Source organism: Solea senegalensis, linkage group LG13 (genome assembly GCF_019176455.1).
Source record: "Solea senegalensis isolate Sse05_10M linkage group LG13, IFAPA_SoseM_1, whole genome shotgun sequence".
NCBI classification, from domain to species: domain Eukaryota; kingdom Metazoa; phylum Chordata; class Actinopteri; order Pleuronectiformes; family Soleidae; genus Solea; species Solea senegalensis.
Window position 1 is genome coordinate 22,400,486 of NC_058033.1, and position 20,280 is coordinate 22,420,765.

The 20,280-nt window shown below is 41.7% G+C and overlaps 2 protein-coding genes across 6 annotated transcripts; both read left to right on the forward strand.

Moving 5' to 3' along the window:
- The first annotated feature begins 266 nt into the window (after positions 1–266).
- Positions 267–11,953, forward strand: pitpnab (phosphatidylinositol transfer protein, alpha b). 2 transcript variants are annotated; one of them, XM_044042712.1, is made up of 12 exons: positions 267–391; positions 3,972–4,002; positions 5,675–5,820; positions 6,311–6,402; positions 7,008–7,015; positions 7,324–7,398; positions 7,644–7,727; positions 7,820–7,897; positions 8,259–8,366; positions 8,635–8,757; positions 9,341–9,453; positions 9,704–11,953. In XM_044042712.1, the coding sequence occupies exons 1-11, from the start codon at positions 375–377 to the stop codon at positions 9,386–9,388; spliced, it is 810 nt and encodes a 269-aa protein (XP_043898647.1). In that variant the 5' UTR covers positions 267–374; the 3' UTR covers positions 9,389–9,453; positions 9,704–11,953. The 2 variants fall into 2 exon arrangements, with proteins under 2 accessions (XP_043898647.1, XP_043898646.1); XM_044042711.1 differs by lacking the exon at positions 267–391 and adding an exon at positions 1,206–1,392.
- A 1,146-nt stretch (positions 11,954–13,099) lies between these two features.
- On the forward strand, positions 13,100–19,733 carry inpp5kb (inositol polyphosphate-5-phosphatase Kb). Of its 4 annotated transcripts, XM_044043026.1 has the most exons (14): positions 13,100–13,283; positions 14,177–14,228; positions 15,860–15,964; positions 16,063–16,171; positions 16,533–16,649; positions 17,341–17,516; positions 17,619–17,730; positions 17,817–17,926; positions 18,031–18,057; positions 18,678–18,888; positions 18,960–19,097; positions 19,167–19,250; positions 19,329–19,433; positions 19,520–19,733. In XM_044043026.1, the coding sequence occupies exons 2-14, from the start codon at positions 14,185–14,187 to the stop codon at positions 19,586–19,588; spliced, it is 1,407 nt and encodes a 468-aa protein (XP_043898961.1). In that variant the 5' UTR covers positions 13,100–13,283; positions 14,177–14,184; the 3' UTR covers positions 19,589–19,733. The 4 variants fall into 4 exon arrangements, with proteins under 4 accessions (XP_043898961.1, XP_043898958.1, XP_043898959.1 ...); XM_044043023.1 differs by lacking the exons at positions 13,100–13,283; positions 14,177–14,228 and adding an exon at positions 15,092–15,728; XM_044043024.1 differs by lacking the exons at positions 13,100–13,283; positions 14,177–14,228; positions 18,031–18,057 and adding an exon at positions 15,093–15,728.
- Positions 19,734–20,280: the final 547 nt, after the last annotated feature.

The window sequence follows — 20,280 nt, forward strand, 5'->3', positions numbered from 1 at the left end:
TGTTATTATTCTGAGTAAAAAAAAGAGCCAGAATTCTCATTTTCATGTCAAAGTTAATGTCTAATTGTTTATTTATTTGTGTCCAAAAACGTATTCACATGTGAACCGTTCATTATTACGGTTCACAGCTGTCTGTTTTTCAGGAAGTCTCTTGTTTTACACAATTTCCATTTCATTTTATTCGTGTGAACACATAAATAAAGTTTTGTTTTAAAAAAAATGAAACCGATTTGCACCGGAAGTGCACGGCGCATGCGTGAGTCGGTTCGGCGTTCACGGACGGATAAGGAGGAAAAGACCGTCGGAGAAGGGAGCTGCTCGGATACACTCTGCCTCTGTGAACCTGTAACGGAGAAACACTGCACCGCCTCAACATGCTCATAAAGGAATAGTAAGTCGCTGTCAATGACTGAGTGAATGTAAGTGAATGAATGAGTGAGTGACAGAGAGGAAGAGGAGGGTGAATGCGCGTCCGTTGGGCTCGTCTCGCGGCGCTGCCATTGTCGCCAGGACGCGTCTACGGTAGCGCGGCCGGGCCGATGTCGACGTCCCGTGTCCGTTTGACTCCGCGCCGTCACCGTCTTTAATGCTCACGACGCCCCATCGTCGCTGTGAGGCGTTCACGGACCGCGCTTTGACGGTGTTACACCGCCCACTGCTCTCCTCACCGAGCCGCTACTCTGCGCGTGCACGCGTCCACCTGTTTCGGAGCAGATGTGGGCACGTGCACCGCATCTGTCCGTCAGCGCGTCATAAACACGTCACTGGGTTTTTTCAAGCCGGAAATGAATCTGCTGCGGAAAACATGAGCGTGTATACGTGAGCACTACGTCACAGCCGCTTATGATGCAGATACAAAACTGCTCCACATGCTAATGAGGAATCATTTACAGATACTCAGATACTGTTGATCGTTGTCAGGTTCATTCACCAAAAACATACATATATATATATGTATATGTATATATATATATATATATATATATATATGTATGTATGTTTTTATTTAAATATATATATAGTGATGTTGTTGCACGTGACCGCCTCTGCTTGGAGAGGACGCGCGTGCACGCGGGATGTAACGAGATGGTGGAGGAGCGAGTCGTGTCGTAACACCAGCAGACACTCGGGCTGTGTCCTTCACATCCTTGATCACGAGCCCTCCATTGAAACGTCTGTCATCACGGTTGTGCGCGTCTTTTCCTGCTCTGATGTTTAAACGTTAGATTCGTTGTTGTTTCTGCTGCTGGAGGAGAAAAGACTTGGTGTTTAAGCGCGAGCGAGCATCCATACATATAAGCCGCTGTGGCCATGTTATTGATTCGCGGTGAAGGTGAAACGAGTGATGGCGCATTGTGGCGTTTATCTCCTGAGGAACAGGGACCGTGTGAGGTGAGGTGAGGGGTGAGGGGTGAGGGAGGAGCGAGGCAGGTGGCTGAAGGAGGAGAAGATGCTGTTTTGTCAGGTAACAGCTGAGCTGAGAGGACAGGATGGCAGAGGAAGTGTGAGCTCTCTCTGTGCAGAGGATTTTTGACTCACGAGGCCTGTGTTGGTTACAATTAAACTGATGTCACGACACTGGCCTTCAAATGAACAACAGGGGCTTTATTGTCATGCTCTTTATCAGAGATAAAGAAATCATCAGTTAAAGTTATTTATACATCAGAGATGTTTAGATGAGTTTTCTTCAAAACTCTTGCATATAAGTGTACACGTATGTATACGTGTACACATATGTACATACATGTACACTTATATACATACTCTTGCACATATGTGTACACGTATGTATACATGAACAAGTATATACATACTCTTGCACATATGTGTACACGTATGTATATGTGTACACATATGTACATACATGTACACTTATATACATACTCTTGCACATATGTACACATATACATACGTGTACACATATGTATACGTGTACACATATGTACATACATGAACAAGTATATACATACTCTTGCACATATGTGTACACGTATGTATACGTGTACACATATGTACATACATGTACACTTATATACATACTCTTGCACATATGTGTACACGTATGTATACGTGTACACATATGTACATACATGAACACTTATATACATACTCTTGCACATATGTGTACACGTATGTATACGTGTACATATGTACATACATGTACACTTATATACATACTCTTGCACATATGTGTACACGTATGTATACGTGTACACATATGTACATACATGTACAATTATATACATACTCTTGCATATATGTATGTACACAGGTGTCTACTTTGTCTAAAAAGAAAATGGTGCACATTTGTCCTGGCAGCCTCTAACATCTGTCTGATCAGAGTGTGATTTAAAGAGAGGAGACATTTATCAACATTGATTATTGTCTTGATTTCACTTCACATGTGTTTTAATCAATGAATGAATGAATGAAAGTGAGTGAGTGAGTGGCTCAACACTAAAACAGCTTAGGGTCAGAGTGATGGCGTTGGCTAAAGAGCTGAAGTGATTAGGAAGAATCTGGACTTCAGCACTCTGCCTGGAAATTAATTAAATCATTCATGATTAAATACTGAATGCACTGCACACCAACACACACACACAGGCCCAGATAACCATCGGGGGGGGGTCAAGAGAGAGTGAACTGATCCCTGTCCCCCTGACTCTAGTCCAGACTCTTCTGTTCACCTGAACCACTGACCTAAAAAACTCCACTCTTTCCTGAACGTTAATAGTGTGTGTTTCCTGAAGCAACACAAAGACACTGGAGACCGAGGAGTTTTCCACAAGGAGTCCTTGTTTTACTTTTAAAAAGTCTTCCCTATAGTTTCCCTATACTAAATGACACTAATGTGAACATTTGAAATAATATATTAGACACATTAATAGCTCCTGTAAGTAAAGTCAAGAGTAGATTTTTTTTTCTCAGCAATTTTGATTCATATCAGTGTTTAATTGATTTTATATACAGTTTATTTGTGAATGTTAGTGGATTTCTTAGATGTGTTATAAATAATATACACTCACACACTTAATGACCGGTAAACAAAAAAGTTCAACTTGTAATGATCACATTTATGTCACACAGACTTCAGTGTTCAGATAAATGAGTATATTATGCATAAAGACCATCATGAACCACGTGTTACCGTTTGTGTTCATATGGATGCCGTCGTTGTGTCATTGTGTGACAATGTTTTCAGTCATGTGTCCATTTGTTCCTCTGATGAGGAAACACAGGGATTAAAACAGAGTCTGTGACAAAGAAATGATGTTAACAAAGAGTAAAAATACAGCTTTATCTATATGATATATGCACATTGTGTGAGCTCGTTTATATCCAGTGCAGCAACAACGTGCTACATGCATACTGACGTGCAGAAACATTTGAAATAATTCAAAGCTTCCTGGTGCATAATGAAGTCAGCAGCAGCAGACAAAGTTTCCCTTTATGCTTATAAAATCTATATTTGATTGTATTTTATCCCTAAAAACATGTAAAAACAGGGATTTTACAGTTTACTGTCATCTCTGCCTCTTTATTTTCCTAGTTTTACAGTGAACACAGGATCATCTGCCAAAGTTCACACTTTGCTTTGTGTGAACTTCTTAGCTTGTGAAGTGAAGTGTTTTTTATGTGGGACACAGTTACACAGTTAGACAGTTACAGAGAGCCGTGTTCAGTCGCCACCATCACTGCATGATCGTCAGCTACTGTTTTACCTTTTAATAAGTCACTTTTATCAGCAGTAGAATTCTCTTCTAAAACCCTACATGCATAAAGATTGTGTTTGAATGCAGTTTATATTTAAGTTTTAAATTATTATTATTAAATGTATGAATGTGAAGAATAGTTTTACACAAGTGTTCACGAGAAGAATCTATTGTCGAGAATAGAAGCAGAGTTTTAGGGTCAGTTGTTGCTTTGTGATGTTTTGGAGTAACTTTCTTCATTTTTTCCTTCTCTTTCAGTCGAGTGATTCTTCCCATCTCTGTGGATGAGGTAAGTTGAAACGACTTGGATATGATGATCTGATCTGATCTGATATTAAACATGAACATCTGTCATATTAAGATGTGGGTCTGCAAAGTCTTTGTCCTCTGACCTCGTCCTTTTATATTCATGTCCCGTGTTTTCCTCATTTCCAGTCTAGTTTACTTTTCTTGTCACATCTGCATCATTTTGGAGTCAACTTAAATTGTCTGTGATACATTTTAAGTAGGGCTGTCATAGTTAACGCGTTAATTGTTGTTCTTTTTCTTTGATCGCGGTTAATCGCGGCCCAGTTTGTCCTCTACTAGACTGTAGTGTGGGACCTCCAGGCCAGGTGGCGGTAAGGCACCTTCAAGTTGTTTGCCAACAGCAGAGACGAAGAAGAAGAAGAAGAAGAATGAGCGCAATACTTCTTCTATTCAAACCGTGGTCATGGAAAAAAAATACCCTCGGGCTTCTGAATGGTTCGTTTCACTTTAAAAAAACTTCAAGATGGCTCAGTCGACAAAACAAAAGTCATATGCGCCTTGTGTCCGACAGAATCTGAGCTAACACCGACTAAAACATACCGGCAGTGCAGTCCAGGCTAATAGCAAGCAGCAGATTTAGTCCTGTGGTTGAGTGATGAAGCTAAGTTGTAGAGTTCTGAATCTGATGTGACATTTTTTCTTTGTGTTTATTTGATTCTAACTATATTTTTAATATAGAGATTAATCGCAAGTTAACTATGGAAAAAATGCGATTAATCGCATTAATTAAAAAAATGAATCGTTTGACAGCCCTAATTTTAAGATATGATTCCGTATCACCTCAGACTCAGCCATGACACGTACTGTATATAAACAATCCACTTCTGCTCCCTCTGCTCGTGTTTCTTCTAAAACATGGTGGAGGTGATTCCCTGCAGAAATGTCACGTGACGATGCAGGAAAAAGACCAAATGAAAGGATAATCATTTTATCAGTTCGATAGTTGATTTAAAAACTTTATTGCTCTTTCTTGTTTGCCACAAACACCAAACATTTATTCTGTCCTTGATTAGATTGAAATGGAAATGCTGTTATTGTAGAGGAGTGACATTCTTCCAGCTGTTGAATCCCTGGTTAAATCAACACGCAGTCACACCACACCAGGCAAGGTTGAGTTATCTTTGTGTTACTGAGGAGCCTGTGCTGCTCCTGCGTCTCATCAAATCAGCTGATTTAAGGCAGATATAGCCTGATATAACTTTAACTGATGCATCGGGAGCGCGCGTGGTTATTCTGGGTATCAATGTGTCCACAAATGAGTTTATAATTGTGGTTAGAGTGACACATGTATTTATAAGTAAGTTAAATCGGTTATTGTCAGCAGAGACAGGATACATTCATTGCTTTATTTTTTGTATAAACAGTTCGTCTTTGACTTTCTCATGGTTTGGTTTTACATCATGATTTTGAAAGACTTAAAGAATCATAATTGTAATCTCTTGTTTCACGTGAACCACGTTAAGTGTGTCTGTGCGCTGGTTCTCCTTTGTCTAAAGGTTACACGGTGGATTAGAGGTGATTTAGAAATGAAAGCAGCCATTGTCCTGTGTTTAAACGCTCGCATGAACACTGGAGCAGAGGTTGTGAAGACTGAAATAGATGTGCTCATAACACAATAACACACAGTTGTGTTTCTTTTGTCTTCTCCTCAGTATCAGGTGGGTCAGCTGTACTCTGTGGCAGAGGCCAGTAAGAATGAGACGGGTGGAGGAGAAGGAGTGGAGGTGCTAAAGAACGAGCCCTATGAGAAAGAGGGAGAGAAAGGACAGTACACACACAAAATTTACCATTTGCACAGGTAAGCACTTTTTTCCCCTAAATACACCAGACCTCACTGCTGTATGTTGGAGATTATCGTCTCTTTCCAGAGCAGCTACTAAAAAAGTCTCAGGTGCCAGAACTGTGTCGTGGAAAAGCAAGAATCGTCTTCCTGTTTCTCTTTACGTGCGTTAGAAAGCTACAAAATGACAGGTTCTTTTTAAGGATTCATTTGGGAACTATGTGCTACATGTTGCATGAAAAGATTGACACTGTACTCGTGTGTAGATGAGATAAGTAATATATGAATGATTGTAGCAGCAGCTAACCTGCTTCTGTTTAAAGCTTAAAAAACTGACTTGCATGATAATGATAAAACTGTCTAGATTATTTAGATTATTTATCGAGATTAATGTTTTTTTTCTATTGAAATACCTTTTATGTCCAGGTTAAATATATAGTGACATCATGAAATATGCAGTGATTAAACTTGAACCTGGTTTCTTCTTATTCACTCTCCTTTGGTCCAGTAAAGTGCCGACATACATCAGAATTTTGGCTCCGTCTTCTGCTCTCAGTATTCACGAGAAAGCCTGGAACGCGTACCCGTACTGTTGCACAGGTAATACGCACACGCGCACACGCTGCACACACACACACACACACACACACACACACGCAAAATAAATCAATCAAACTAAAGTGAGATGTTTGTTTCGTGGTAAAAATCATGTCACAGACCAAGGAATTCTGAAAGTTATTTTCCACTTCCCATAATAATAAGTGAAAAAGCATGTTGTGTATTATCAGCTCTGTGAGTGAGTGTTAATATGATTGATGCCATGAATATCACTGTGTCACGTTAATGCTAAACAAAGTGACACAAATACCTTAAAGGACACAGTGCTGATGCTGAAGTGTTCACTCTCTCCCTCTTTGTCTGGATCTCTGTCACCTTCAAGGCAGGAGGAGCTGAATAATTTATTGTGTGTCCAGTGAGGAGAGTCATGCAATCACTTGAGCTTTACACACTCTCTTTCTCTCTCTCTCTCACACACAGACACAGACACACACACAGACACACACACACAGCTTCCTGAAAGCCATCTGTTATACAAGCACCAGAGGGTATTGAAAGGCAGAGCCTGACCACGCTCGTGCTCCTCTCACTGATAAATACTTCTTTCTTTGTTTGCTCCTCCGCACGTCTTTCATGTGGCTCTGCAGTTCTCACTGTAAGTACATTTTTCTGTTGTGCATCAATCATCCGTGTTAACGTGTACACAAACCACACTCTGATTCACACTGAGGCACGACATTAACGGGAAAGTTGAGAAAGACATTTGATCCATTTCATCATCAGCAGCAGCAGCAGCAGCAGCAGGGACAGTCAGACATCATTACTCCCGCGTGCATGCATGTGTTTGTCTGTGCACGTCACACCGACACTGTGTGTTTATCAGCAGCAGAAGGAGCGATGTTGTCTTTGTTTGTCCCTCACTGTCCCTCGTCACTCACGGTCCCCTCTCTCTCTTCTCTGCAGAATGAGTTCATGAAAGACAACTTCATGATCAAGATCGAGACGTGGCACAAACCTGACATGGGACAACTTGAAAATGTGATTACAACAGAATGTAATTAGCAGAGAAGGTGTATGTGTGTGTGTGTGTGTGTGTGTGTGAGCTGCGTACAGTAGTAGCAGTAGTAGTTGCTACGGGTCATTTTTGGTTATTGCTGTTTTCTTCTACTGCGTCAATCAAACAAGCTCCCATAGTTAATTTGTGATAGTTTTACAGTAACTGTGATGGTCAGAGAAATGTGTGTCGTCATGTGTGTGATCTGAACTCTGTGCTTCTGCTGCAGGTTCATCGTTTGGATGCAGAGACTTGGAAGAAGGTGGAGGTCGTCTATATTGATATTGCAGACAGAAGCCAAGTGGACCAGAAGGTGAATATGCTGCTCAGGATGATTATTACTCTCTCTCTCTCTCTCTCGATCCTCGTGCTTCAATGTGGTTTCTCCTCATGTGGTCTGTCCAGGACTTTAAGGAGGAGGAGGATCCATCTAAATATAAGTCAGTGAAGACTGGCCGAGGCCCTCTACGACCAGACTGGAAGGTGAAGTTTATTGAAATACAATAAGAAAGACCTTCAGCAACAACACCTTCATCTTCATCACTCTGCTACTGATCACACTCACTGTCCTGTCCACACTGAAGGCTGAAATACCAAAAATAAAACACAAATGTTAATATTTAATTGCTTTGTCGTTTGGCAACAGGTTTGAAAAGCATTGAAGTCTTGTATGTAAACAACTTTATACACAATAGTCTAATAATTCCAATTTTAAATGATCTAAAAATGTATATGAATGGAAATCATTAAGTCTACTGTGTATATATAGACATATGTGTGTACATATACATATATATATATATATATATATATGTTTATTTTGTTTGTGTTGATGTTCCTGCAGAAGGAGCTCCCTAACACCTCCTGGCCTCACATGTGTGCCTACAAACTGGTCACTGTCAAGTTCAAGTGGTTCGGGCTTCAGAATAAAGTGGAGAGTTTCATTCAGAAGGTTCGTCTCTCACACACACACACACACACACACACACACACACACACACACACACACACACACACACCTTTATGTCAGGGGTCGTGTTAGGGTTTAAGTATTAAAAGTTAGGGGAAAAGTACCTCACTGTTCATACTGTACATACTGTTCATACTGTACATGTCACATCCTCCTGTGGAGGCACTTAAAAATCCAGTATTTCCAAACCCACAGTGACTCGATCCTTCCCCTCTCTCCTCTCCCCTCTCTCCTCTCCTCTCCTCCGCAGCAAGAGAAGCGCTTGTTCACTAACTTCCACCGTCAGCTCTTCTGTTGGATGGACAAGTGGATCGAGTTGAGCATGGACGACATTCGCCGTAAGGAGGACCAGACACGTGAGGAGCTGGAGGAGGTGAGGAGCACATAGGGGATTTATGGTTTATTTAAGGATTTGATTTCTGTTTGATAAGACCGGCAGGACCGGCAGGACCGGCCTGTCAGAGGGTCCAGTCCGGCACACAGGATGAATTTGTTAAAATACTATATTTTTCACTTCCAGATGCCTGTGATACCTCGTTGTGTCTTTATAGACGGCTGCAACTAACGATTGTTTTCATAATGGATGAATCTGTCGACTGTTTTCACGATACATGGAATAATCCACTCTTGTCCAAAAACCCAAAAATGATTCAGTTCTTAAAGATTTCAGAAAATATTCACACTTCAGAAGCTCCTTTAATGCTTTAAAAACACTCACACTTACAGCTGACGAGTCATTTAGTCATCGATGAATCATCGGTGAAGTGTTTCAGCCGAGTGTGAACGGTAAATTTAGGCCTAATATTGTTGAAATTGTTCTTATTTTTCTCAAGTAATGTTTTACTTGAGAAAAGAGACACTTGATTAAATGTAAAACAGTTATTATGCTATTATTGTGCTGAGATGAAACTGTGTTTTACTGTATGTGGCCCTGACTCCTCTGTTGTGTTTGTCAGATGAGAGTTAAGGATCCAGTGAAGGGAATGACGGCGGCAGAGGACTGAGGCTGAGTCACACTGTGAATGCTGCTGCTGCTGCTGCTGCTGCTGCTGCTGCTGCTGCTCATCAGGTGAGAGGAACGTCTGTATCCACACAGTAAACACAACACACTGGTTATTTGACTCACTGCTGCGTCTCTAAGACTCTGTGAGATGGTTGTGAATTCCTCAGACGAGTCTCACTGGCACCGACGGTCGTCCTCCTCGGTGCTGATGCTGCTTTAACAGCGTCACGACTGTAGCTTCAGACTCTTCCCTCCCTCTCATCCTCCCTGTCTCTCTCCCTGTCTCTCTCCCTGTCTCTCTGTCTCTCTCTTTCAGACCAGAATACCCAGACACCAGCGGATTCACATCCTCCTCCTGCTCCACCTGACCGGCCGGTCCTAACTCTACAATCTGGTTTTTCCGGGAGCTGATCTCCATCCCACTGTCCTCCCATCTGCCTTTGTTTGTTTGTTTGTTTCCTTCATTTTACTGTAATAACTGAGGCCTCAGTAGCAACACTTTAGATCAGTCAGTCAGTCAGTCAGTCAGTCCCCTGTCTGTCTGTCTGTCTGTCTCTCTCCCTCCCTCCCTCTCAGTCTTTAAAGTGTTCTAAACCACAGAGAATATTGTCATTTATTCTCTCTGCATTTTAGGATTGATTGATTTATTAAGATTTATTAAGATATTCCAGTGTGTGTATATACAGAATAATTGTATTTAAATATATATATATAAACAGGGTTTTTAAAGATGTCTTTTAGTTTTGTGTGTAGATGTTTTTTCTTCCAGCTCAGTCTGCACCTGCTCAGTGTTTCTTTCTTCATCATCATCATCATCATCATCATCATCACTGCTGCCTCCTCCTCTTCTCCGTTTGTTGAAGTTGGTGTTTCCTTTTTTTTTGCTCAAATTAATTAACACACTTGCAGTTATGAGGTCACACTGGTGTTAAATCTGCTCAACGACCGCCTTTTATTTTATGTTGATCTGCTACTACTTGTGTGTGTGCGTGCGCTCGTGTGTGTGCGCTCGTGTGTGTGCGTGGTTTTTAAAGTTTCCAGCTCGATGTTTTCATTTCTCCTTCAGCCTTTTTAAAACCTGACTGCTTCAGAGTGCAGGAAGTGAAGATAATCTTATAAATTCTAAAAGTATAAAGCAATGTTCACACACACACACACACACACACACACACACACACACACACGGAAGGAATGAGTGAAAATGTAAAGTAGACGATTAGAACGCAGTGTTTTTCATGTCGTCTCTGTTTCCCTGTCATTCCTCCAGTGGATAAACGGTATTATCCAGTGATAGCAATAACTACCATGACACAAATAATATAAATATATGTATTTTACAGTCTGTTCCCGTCACTGCTGGAGTGTTGGGTAAATGCATGAGTCTACATGAGTTTATTTTTATTTTTCATTTTCATATTTCACAGTGTGGAAACTTTAAAGAGCACGCAACACACACACACATGTAGAAATGCAGACGTTAAACTTCAATGTTTTTGAGTGGATTTCACACGTTCACCATTTAACTGAATAAAGTAGGTTTGTCCTTTTATTGCGTTTAACTAAAGCAAGCAGAGACAAAGCACAGCAGCCAGTTTATTCATTCAAATTTAAAATTTCCTTTTTAAAAAAACTTAAATAGATAGTGCGGCTCTCTGGGAATTATTCCTCATTGTTTCATCTTTCTGTGACGTGTGATGTCATCATTCATGTCCTCAGAGGAAACGTCTGTTGTCTCCTCTTTAAAGAAGCGGCTCCACACGTCTGTGTCTGCGTCCATTAAACATCTGAGTCATGGAGCTCCGTGGATGTACTGACTTTATGTACTGACTTTGTAAATAAATCAGTGTAGATGAACACATAAATAAATCTATATAAATAAATAAATATATATATATATATATGTATTGACCAGACTGTCCTGCCAAACCTGACCAAACCCTCTCGTTCCATCCTGAAACACACACACACACACACACACACACAGTGAGGACGTGTTGTAGTTGTAGTCGCTGACGACCGCGTCGTGTCAGCTGTAGACATAATAAATGTATTCTTACACAAGGTTTTAGTGTAAAAGTGGTGAGAAAGGAGCGGAGTGAGGAAAAACAAAAAAATAATAAAAACCCTGTTGACTTCTTCCTGGTGTCTCGTGGACAGGACAGTGTATAGATATCTATTTTTGTTCTGAACGTTGTTCCTCTTGTTGTCTTTGAACTCTCACTGGAAATGAAACTTGGTGTAAACAACAACAGATAAAAGGCAGCTTGGGTCAGTTCACTGATCCACAGAATCAACTTCAGAGGCAGTAGAATTCTTTAAAGAGCCTGGTGACACGTTTCAAACCAGAGATCATCTGTTATTTTATAATCCGAGTGTAAAACCAAACGATTCCCAAACTGTTTTTAAACTTAAATCTCTCTCTGTGTCTGTTTCTCTCACTTATGTTCAATTGTCTCCTGTTTTTCTTTCTTTAATTGTGAATTTCAGTGTCTTTTTGCCATCTTCCAATAAATCTATTGTACATTGGAGAAATAAGAAGTGAATAAAAAGAAGCAGAGCAACTGTACGTGAACATGTCGACTGGTTTTTGTTTTACACCGAAGCAGTGATCGCACACAAGTCAGGAGAAAAAGTGTTTAAAACACCTTTAATTATTATTCTATAGAGTTCTGCTGGAGTCACACGGTGGAGGAGCGGCTAGCACTGTTGCCTTACAGCAAAAAGACCTGGGTTTGTGACCCAGTCTTCACCCAGGGCCTTTCTGTGTCTGTGTGTTTGACCTGTGATGAACTGGTGACCTTTCCAGGGTTTGACCTGACCTTTCGTGAATGAAAATGAATGAATGAACAAAGTTTCAAGAGCTAAATTTAAAAGACAAAGACAACACTCTGCTACTTCATAGAGGCCCAGGCTGTGGTTTCACCAGGAGAAATGACCAGAGAAACACTTTCCATTGTCCCTCTGATGAGGTTTGTTCTTCTGTCTTCTGTCAAAGGCGTGTCGAGACTGTGTTTGTTGAGATATTTTTAAATATGCAGCCTAAGCGAGTTTGTCCTTGAACCGTCCAGGTCTCGTGGCTTCAGGACGTCATCACTCTATGTTGGTCCTCGTCTGATCTGAAGATCTGGTCTGTGTCTTTGCTCCATGTTTCTCTTTGACTTAAACGTTGCCTCGCTCAAGGCTGTAATACTTCATTAAACTTCATTAAACTGAAATAAAAGTGAAGCCTTTGAGACACTGGGAGTCAGTGCAGTGATCTCATCACTGCTTCATTATCTCGGGTCAAACACAGAGAGTCCGGGGATTCTTGTAATTATGTAAAGAATGAAAGCACCTGTGAGTTAAATAAAACTGAGAGAGCAGCGGGCGACGGAGAGCACACAGGCTCAAATGAATCAGGCGTCGAGTGGCAAAGATGAACAGCAGCCAAAACAAGAGAAATGAAGCATAAAGGTTATTTAAAACACAGTGTGTCGTGTATGAAGTGGTGAAAACACCAGAGTAAAGGAGCTCGGACACATTCCATACTGTGAAGAAAGTGGAGGATTATTGATGAACTCACAAAGAGAGCTTTAATGCAACAAACGCCATGCGTCATGGTGACATTCAGTGTACACACATGTCCATTCATGACTGAGAGAATACTTTGTGACTGCACTGTGAGCCAACCTGGGATAAGAGCTTGATCCGATGTTCTGCTTTAAGTCCAGAGCAGGTCGTGAGTGTGAGGGAGAACCAGAGGGGACAGAGTGAAGGGAAGTGAAAGAGTCAGACAACGGGACTCAGCGTAGGAAAACAGGTCCAGACTCTGGACTCCCCTCTGGAGATCTTTGTCGTCTGTGCACAGGGGGTCTGCGGTTTCTTCCAGACGCCACGAGAGAGACACACAGATCTGGGTAATGTACTATGTACTATATACTATGTAATGGTCTCCAGACAAAAGACTCGTTCTGCATCAGATTAGTAAAAGAAAGATTGTGTTTGAGCTGTTTTCGTCTTTTGCACGAGTGAAAGTTAAAAGTTTAAAGCTGCCGTCGGCAGAGATCGTTCAATGTTGAGTGTCGTTCCCAGGTCGCGGAATGTGAAATGTTTTGGGATTCTTTGCAGCATCGGCAGTTGTTACCAGAATATTAGTGACCGTGATAAGACGGCTGGATCTTTGTCTGCATTGTCCTGACATTTGTCAAAGTGTCTCATCTGAGTTTGTTTTGGATCAAAAACCTAACAACAAACATTAAACTGAACAGAATGCAGATGGTTATTGGAATCAGTTATGACTCTGTTATTAGAATAAAATGCATCGTTGTTGCTTTAACCAGCATCACAACCACAGACACAGGCTTCAGGTTTGTCAGTGATCAGCCACTAGGGGGCGACTTCAAAAAATGAACTCCATCCATGAATGGAAATCTGTGAAAATGAGTCTGTAATGTAAGTGAACATGATCGTGAGGATTTAATGATTCAGGTCACGTTCAGAGGAAAGAAGATCATGACACGTGTGAGTGGACACCAGTGTCACATCAGCAGTTACATTTGTTAACAGGGTTATAGTCATTTTAGTAAAACACTCCCATAAACATTTATATTTTATATTTTATTTTATATATATATATATATATATATATATATATATATATATTAAAGATAATGTGTTTGATGAAATGTTTTATTCTGTGACACTGTCCCTTTAACACGAGGTTTGATACGATTACAAAGCCATTTCAGAAATGACTTTGTGTGTGTGTGTGTGTGTGTGTGTGTGTGTGTGTGCGTGCGTGTGTGTGCAGGGGAGAAAATGAGCGCTGGAAAATTTCGAAGTGTTGGGAAAGACAAGTGCAGGTAAGACTGGTGTTCATCATCTTTTTATTTGTCCAGACACACACACACACACACACACACACACACTGAGAAAGTCTGTGTCTTAATGGATTGTAACTTTTCTAAAGCTCAGTCAAACATAGTCTTTGTGTGATGAAGCTTTTCTCACTGCACTAAATCCCTGTCTTTTATCCACTTAACACTTGTCTTTAAGAATGTGCTCTAAGTCTCTTCATGTGGTTTAGATCAGCTTTGTTTTTAATAAAGGGCTCATTTTTTTAAGGTAAATGTAATCACTGTTGTATTCAATGATGCATGTAATCCATAATAATAAAGTCATTACAGTCAGTCCATCGTCTCAGAATCAGATGGACTTGGATTGTAACACTTTTATTTTTCTACATTTGTTTTAAAACAACAGATTCTTTTCTGAAACTGAGCTTTTCTCCTAAAGCTGAATCTATCATCTCTAAAACAGTTGCATCTGTTGAAATGTATTGTGCAATGAGTTTGTTGGAACAATAACATTTAGAGTTATTAAAAATGCACTTGTAGTTTATAATGATCTGTATAAACATCACTGAGAATTCTGCGTTCAGCTCCTCCAACAATAACCTTTCATCGATATGAGCAGAGGCTGGATTGAGGTCAAAGGAAGCTAATGCTATTGTTGAGCTGATGTGCGCTCACTAATGCACGGCTGGGATCACAGAGTGAGACTTCTCAGCTGAGCTTTACTAAAACCTCTTAGGGATCTGAACCCTTGCTCAAGTCTTGCAGCACAAAGATGGAGGATCAACCTCAAGTCCACTCCTGGTTCTCCATGTGACCCAAACACACACACACACACACACACACACACACACACACACACACACACACACACACACACACACACACACACACACACACACACACACACTCACATGCCAGCGATTAGAGTCCAAATCGGACTCATTCTTGCCCACATTCCTGAGTCGACCCCACGGCTCTGTGAATGGTTGCTCCATCGCTGCAGGACCACAGAGGACTGAGCCACAGACGGGACCACAGAGGACTGAGCCACAGACGGGACCACAGAGGACTGAGCCACAGACGGGACCACACCAGCACACACGCTCTGCACTCTGGGCTTCCTCACAGTTTCATTCCGGGTCAGTTTTGTGAAGGCACCAACGACAAACCAGGTGACATCACATGGCTGCAGTCCATCCAGCACAAGTCTGAGGAGGAATCTGTTCACAGGATTGTTTTCATTTTCTTTTTTGAAATAAACTCCCTGAGCCACAACACAAAGATGGACTTCTTCACAGACACAGGTGTGCGTGTGCGCTCAGACAGTATGAGCAGCTCAGCGTCTCAGGGCTCGAGGTCAAAGGTTCTCCTCCGCCAGCGTCTGACGCAGCTGCTCACCTGCATCGAGGACATGAGCTCTGACGATGAAGCCAGTGAGGAAGTGTCGCGCACGCTGGACGAAGCCTTTCAGCTCTGTGGACGCTCCGTGCCCTCAGACGCCTTCAGGTCCACACACAGAGAGTTGTTATCATGCTCCACGTTTATTATGACAGTGAAGATACTCTAACTTTGAATCTAAGTCAAATGCAAACATTGTACAATTATTGTGCTGAACCAATAAAAACACACACTTACAGGCTGCACATGGTGACGTGGAACGTGGCCACAGCGGAGCCTCCTGAAGACGTGACGTCTCTGCTGCAGCTCGATGTCCAGCCTCCCACAGACCTCTACGTGATTGGGTGAGTGATGGAAAACTGTCACTCTGGACCACCGCAGCACGGTTAGATTACTGACTGCTGTTGTTGTTGTGTGTTTGTGTTGTGTTTGTGTTTGTCAGTCTGCAGGAGGTGAACTCCACGCCTGTGAGGTTCATCTCAGACCTGGTGGTGGACGACTCCTGGAGCCACATGTTTATGGACACACTGGCTCCCAGAGGATTCATCAAGGTGAGAGACGACACCTGCACTGCATCAATAGTTCAGTGTTGCTGTTGCCTCTGTGTGTCGACTTTTACACTGAGAAATAAACATGTCTTTATATTTTAAAGCTCATATACGTTGATCATGTGGGTTAATAACCCTCAGTGCTCACAGCTGCACCCATGGGAATAATACACAACTCCTTATATGGACATCCTGTGTGTGTGTGATTGTAGGTCACATATTCAGGCTTTAGTTTGTGCTGAAAAAAGGATATAAAACACTGCATGTTGCAAATCATTCTTATGTTTAAACATAGTCATGTAAAGAAGCATCAGTGATGCTCTGTGTTAACTCTGCTCTGATCTCACTCGCTCACTGTTTCCAGGTGACATCAGTGAGGATGCAGGGTTTGCTGCTGCTGGTTTTTGCCAAACAAATTCACCTGCCGTTCATCAGAAACATCCAGACCACCTACACACGCACCGGCATCTTCGGCTACTGGGTAACAAACATGTTAACACAACGTTGAGAGCAGAGACAACAACACGGTTACAGTGTGTTCCCCAGGAATCCTCCGAGTTTGAGCGGGTTATGAAAGAGCATTGTGTTTGTTCAGTGAAACATCAACAGCTCTGAGAGAATGAAATCACTAACAAAGAACACTCAGTGGAACACAAACACAAACACAAACACTTTCACTCATAATGTGAGTTACAAAGGAACAAACATCACATTTCATGAGAAAAAGAAAAGAAACTTTTTATACCAAAAAAGCAAAGTCAGCTACAGCTTAAGATAATTTGTTTGAGTGAGAGATAAAGTGACTCTAATTATTATTATTTCATCCACTCTCATCACATACTCTGGTTTACAGTAGAACACGTACCACTGGTGGTACACATACCACAGTTTGGGAACTGTAAACCTACAGCAAATTAACACATTTAAACATGATCGTGCTGCATCTTTATTATTTTAGTTTATGATTGTTAATTATTTATTTTACTCCCTCATGTGGATGGATGATGGATGGATGATGGATGATGGATAGATGATGGATGGATGATGGATGATGGATGATGGATTATGGATGATGCATGGATGATGGATGGATGATGGATGATGGATGATGGATGGATAGATGTTTCTTCTGCTGCATATATGAGACTACAGTGTCTCCTGTGTGCTCTCAGGGTAATAAAGGGGGCGTGTCCATGCGGTTTTCCTTCTATGGCCACACCCTGTGCTTCCTCAACTGTCACCTCTCAGCTCACATGAACTACGCTCTGGAGCGCGTCGATGAGTTCGAGCACATCCTGGAGACACAAGACTTTGACATCAGCGACACGCCTCACGTCCTGGACCATGAGTCAGCGCTCACACACACACACACACACACACACACACACTGAGGGTTGTTGTTGTTGTTGTGTAGAAGGTAAAACCACAACTGTCCCCTCCTCTCACACAGGGTGGTGTTCTGCTTTGGTGACCTGAACTTCAGGATCGCAGACCATGGTTTGCACTTCCTCCGCTCATCCATCAACAGTGGACGTGTGAATTTACTGTGGGGCAAAGACCAGGTGATGTGTTTAAAACACACACACACACATCACACACACACACACACAGCTTCTCATACTGACTTATATTATTATTTATTTTGCAGCTCACCATGATGAAGCAGAAGGAAGCGTTCCTGCAGGAATTTGAGGAAGGGCCATTAAATTTTAAACCCACCTACAAGTTTGACCGTAACTCAAACACCTATGACACCAGGTAACACGAGCGTCTCACACACACACACACACACACACACGTGTGGCACATGCAGCCAAACCTCATCTGTGCATCTGTGTTGTTTCCATTTGAATGTTGTACAGCTCTCCAAAGACGTGGTTTGGTTTTCAGTAAGACCACCTCCACCTTTTTTGTGTGTGTTGCATGCCGCACACTCCTTTAGTTCCTTAGTCACCACAGTATTCCTAATATTCCTCTCAGAAAGAGGTCTTTGGCGCTGCTGCCTGTAACCATGTACAGACCCAGGCCCCTGCAGCGCTGCAGCACCACCCTCCTCTTCCTCCTCACCTCCCTCACCTGGTGGCTGCTCTCTGTCTGGTTAGGGGCCTGGTACAGGGAGCTAGACCCGCCCAGGTGGGTGTCTCCATAGATTTGAAACCCTCTTTAACATAGGTGAGGTTGCATACATATGTTTGTATGTATGAAGGAAGTAACTGGAGACACTGTGGTGATGAAGTGCAGATTTATGTCACCGGGCTCTGCAGCTCCTCCTGCTCTCAGCATCCCCACTGTTTTGTATCTGCATTATGCATTTGTTGCTTTTTAGAGTGAACGTATGTCGACATGAGTTGTTTGTCAAATCCTGACGTCACTCATGTCTTCATAATGATTAACTCTGCACTGCGTGTGCTTGCTGTTTGACCTTTAATGCCATTCTTTCTTGTATTTCTGTATAAAAACAAATAGAAATGTGACATTTACTCACTATAGTGTTGCTTGCTTTGCTCAGTGGTAAGAAGAGGAAGCCAGCGTGGACAGACCGGATCCTCTGGCGCATCAAACCCCAAACTCCACCATCAGAGGACGACGATAAGGCAGTGATTTCTACTGATGACGGACAGGATGAGTTTCCAATCCTGGTCACGCAGGATAAATACGACAGTGACATGAACTACGGCATCAGTGACCACAAACCTGTCATTGCAACCTTCAGTGTAGAGGTAAGTGTTGTACACTGTGTATTGTTGTTGTTGTCAGTTGTGGTTATTTAATAAAAACTTGTGTCCCACAGCTGAGGAAATGCTTCGACACACTCGTGGTTCACGTCTCTCCTGTGGGTGTGTGGAGCGCTGACCAGGACGCGCTCCTTAACTACACTGTTCAAGAGGACTTCATGTCCTCCACGTGGGACTGGATCGGTTTGTACAAGGTACTGAGACAGAACAACTAATAATATCAGAGAAGACAGATCAGAGGTCATGAGTTTGTCGTCCTGCAGGTGGGATTTAAGAGTGCGTGCGACTATGAGACCTTTGTGTGGGTGAGGGAGAAGGAGCTGCCAGAGACAAATGAACTCATCCAGGTAAAACGAAGCGTTTGCATTAAAAGCAGGTGATGATGAGACTGCAGATCTACAGACGTGTGCATGTCCTGCTTACAGATATCTGTGGAGAAGGATGACATCCCTCTGCTCGGTGGACAGTACGTGTTGGGTTACTACAGCACAAACATGCAGAGCATCATCGGCCTGAGCAGCAACTTCCAGGTGAGTTAACTTTGACTGTTGAATGAAAACAATCCAGAAAATCGACAACGTCAACAAGATCAAACATCTTTGTTTTCTTTTTGCAGATCCTGGAGTCGAAGCGTGCCGTCATGGAAGGCCTTGTTCCTGAGAACATGAACGGGCTCAACAAATAACGACCACATCTGACTGAGACTTCTCCATGCTCCAAAACAACCTCATTTATCTATGACTCTGTCATTAAAGAACATGGACTGCAAACGATGTGATTTGTTGTTTTTGGACTTGTGCCTTTAATGAATTAAAGTCAAATTCACTCTGGCTGCAGTTTCTTTGCGTTTTCTGGCTGGTTCAAACACAAAATACAGAAATCAATACACAAAAGAAGGTTTGGTTTTTAAAAGTATAGAGAACTACTTTTTACCTTCATGAAGAAAAAACCACGATCACAAGAGGATTATACTTTAGTGATTGTATTTGTTTCTATTCCAATGTAAAATTGTTGTTCTCAAAGAAAAGTGTAAGAAATTCTGTGTGTTGTTATGAAATTGTGCATATTTGATATATTTTGATTGATATAATGATTAATATCACTGCTCCAGATGACAGACAGCATTGTGACGAGTGCCATGAGCTTTTATTTTTACTGTGGAAATAAGAATTATTATTAAATCACAAAATGAAATATCCTTATTGTCATTATCATCTACAAAATATAGAAAGATATTCTGTTCTACAGAAGCGCATTGTGTTGCACATGATATATGATATAAAATCCTATTATTAAAACATATCAGAAGAACAATATCAGTTTCCTAATGAAGGAAAACTTATGTTGTAAAGATCACATAGACCAGGGTTCTGTAGC

Bases quoted from the DNA above. Each gene is read 5' to 3' on its own strand.
- pitpnab (XM_044042711.1), top strand. From the start codon at position 1,346: ATGGCGCATTGTGGCGTTTATCTCCTGAGGAACAGGGACCGTGTGAG. The intron at 7,399-7,643 runs GTGATTACAACA...CTTCTGCTGCAG, and splicing joins ACATGGGACAACTTGAAAAT to GTTCATCGTTTGGATGCAGA. The intron at 8,367-8,634 runs GTTCGTCTCTCA...TCTCCTCCGCAG, and splicing joins TGGAGAGTTTCATTCAGAAG to CAAGAGAAGCGCTTGTTCAC.
- inpp5kb (XM_044043023.1), top strand. From the start codon at position 15,205: ATGGTTGCTCCATCGCTGCAGGACCACAGAGGACTGAGCCACAGACGG. The intron at 18,058-18,677 runs GTAAGACCACCT...TGCTTTGCTCAG, and splicing joins AAGACGTGGTTTGGTTTTCA to TGGTAAGAAGAGGAAGCCAG. The intron at 19,251-19,328 runs GTAAAACGAAGC...TCCTGCTTACAG, and splicing joins AGACAAATGAACTCATCCAG to ATATCTGTGGAGAAGGATGA.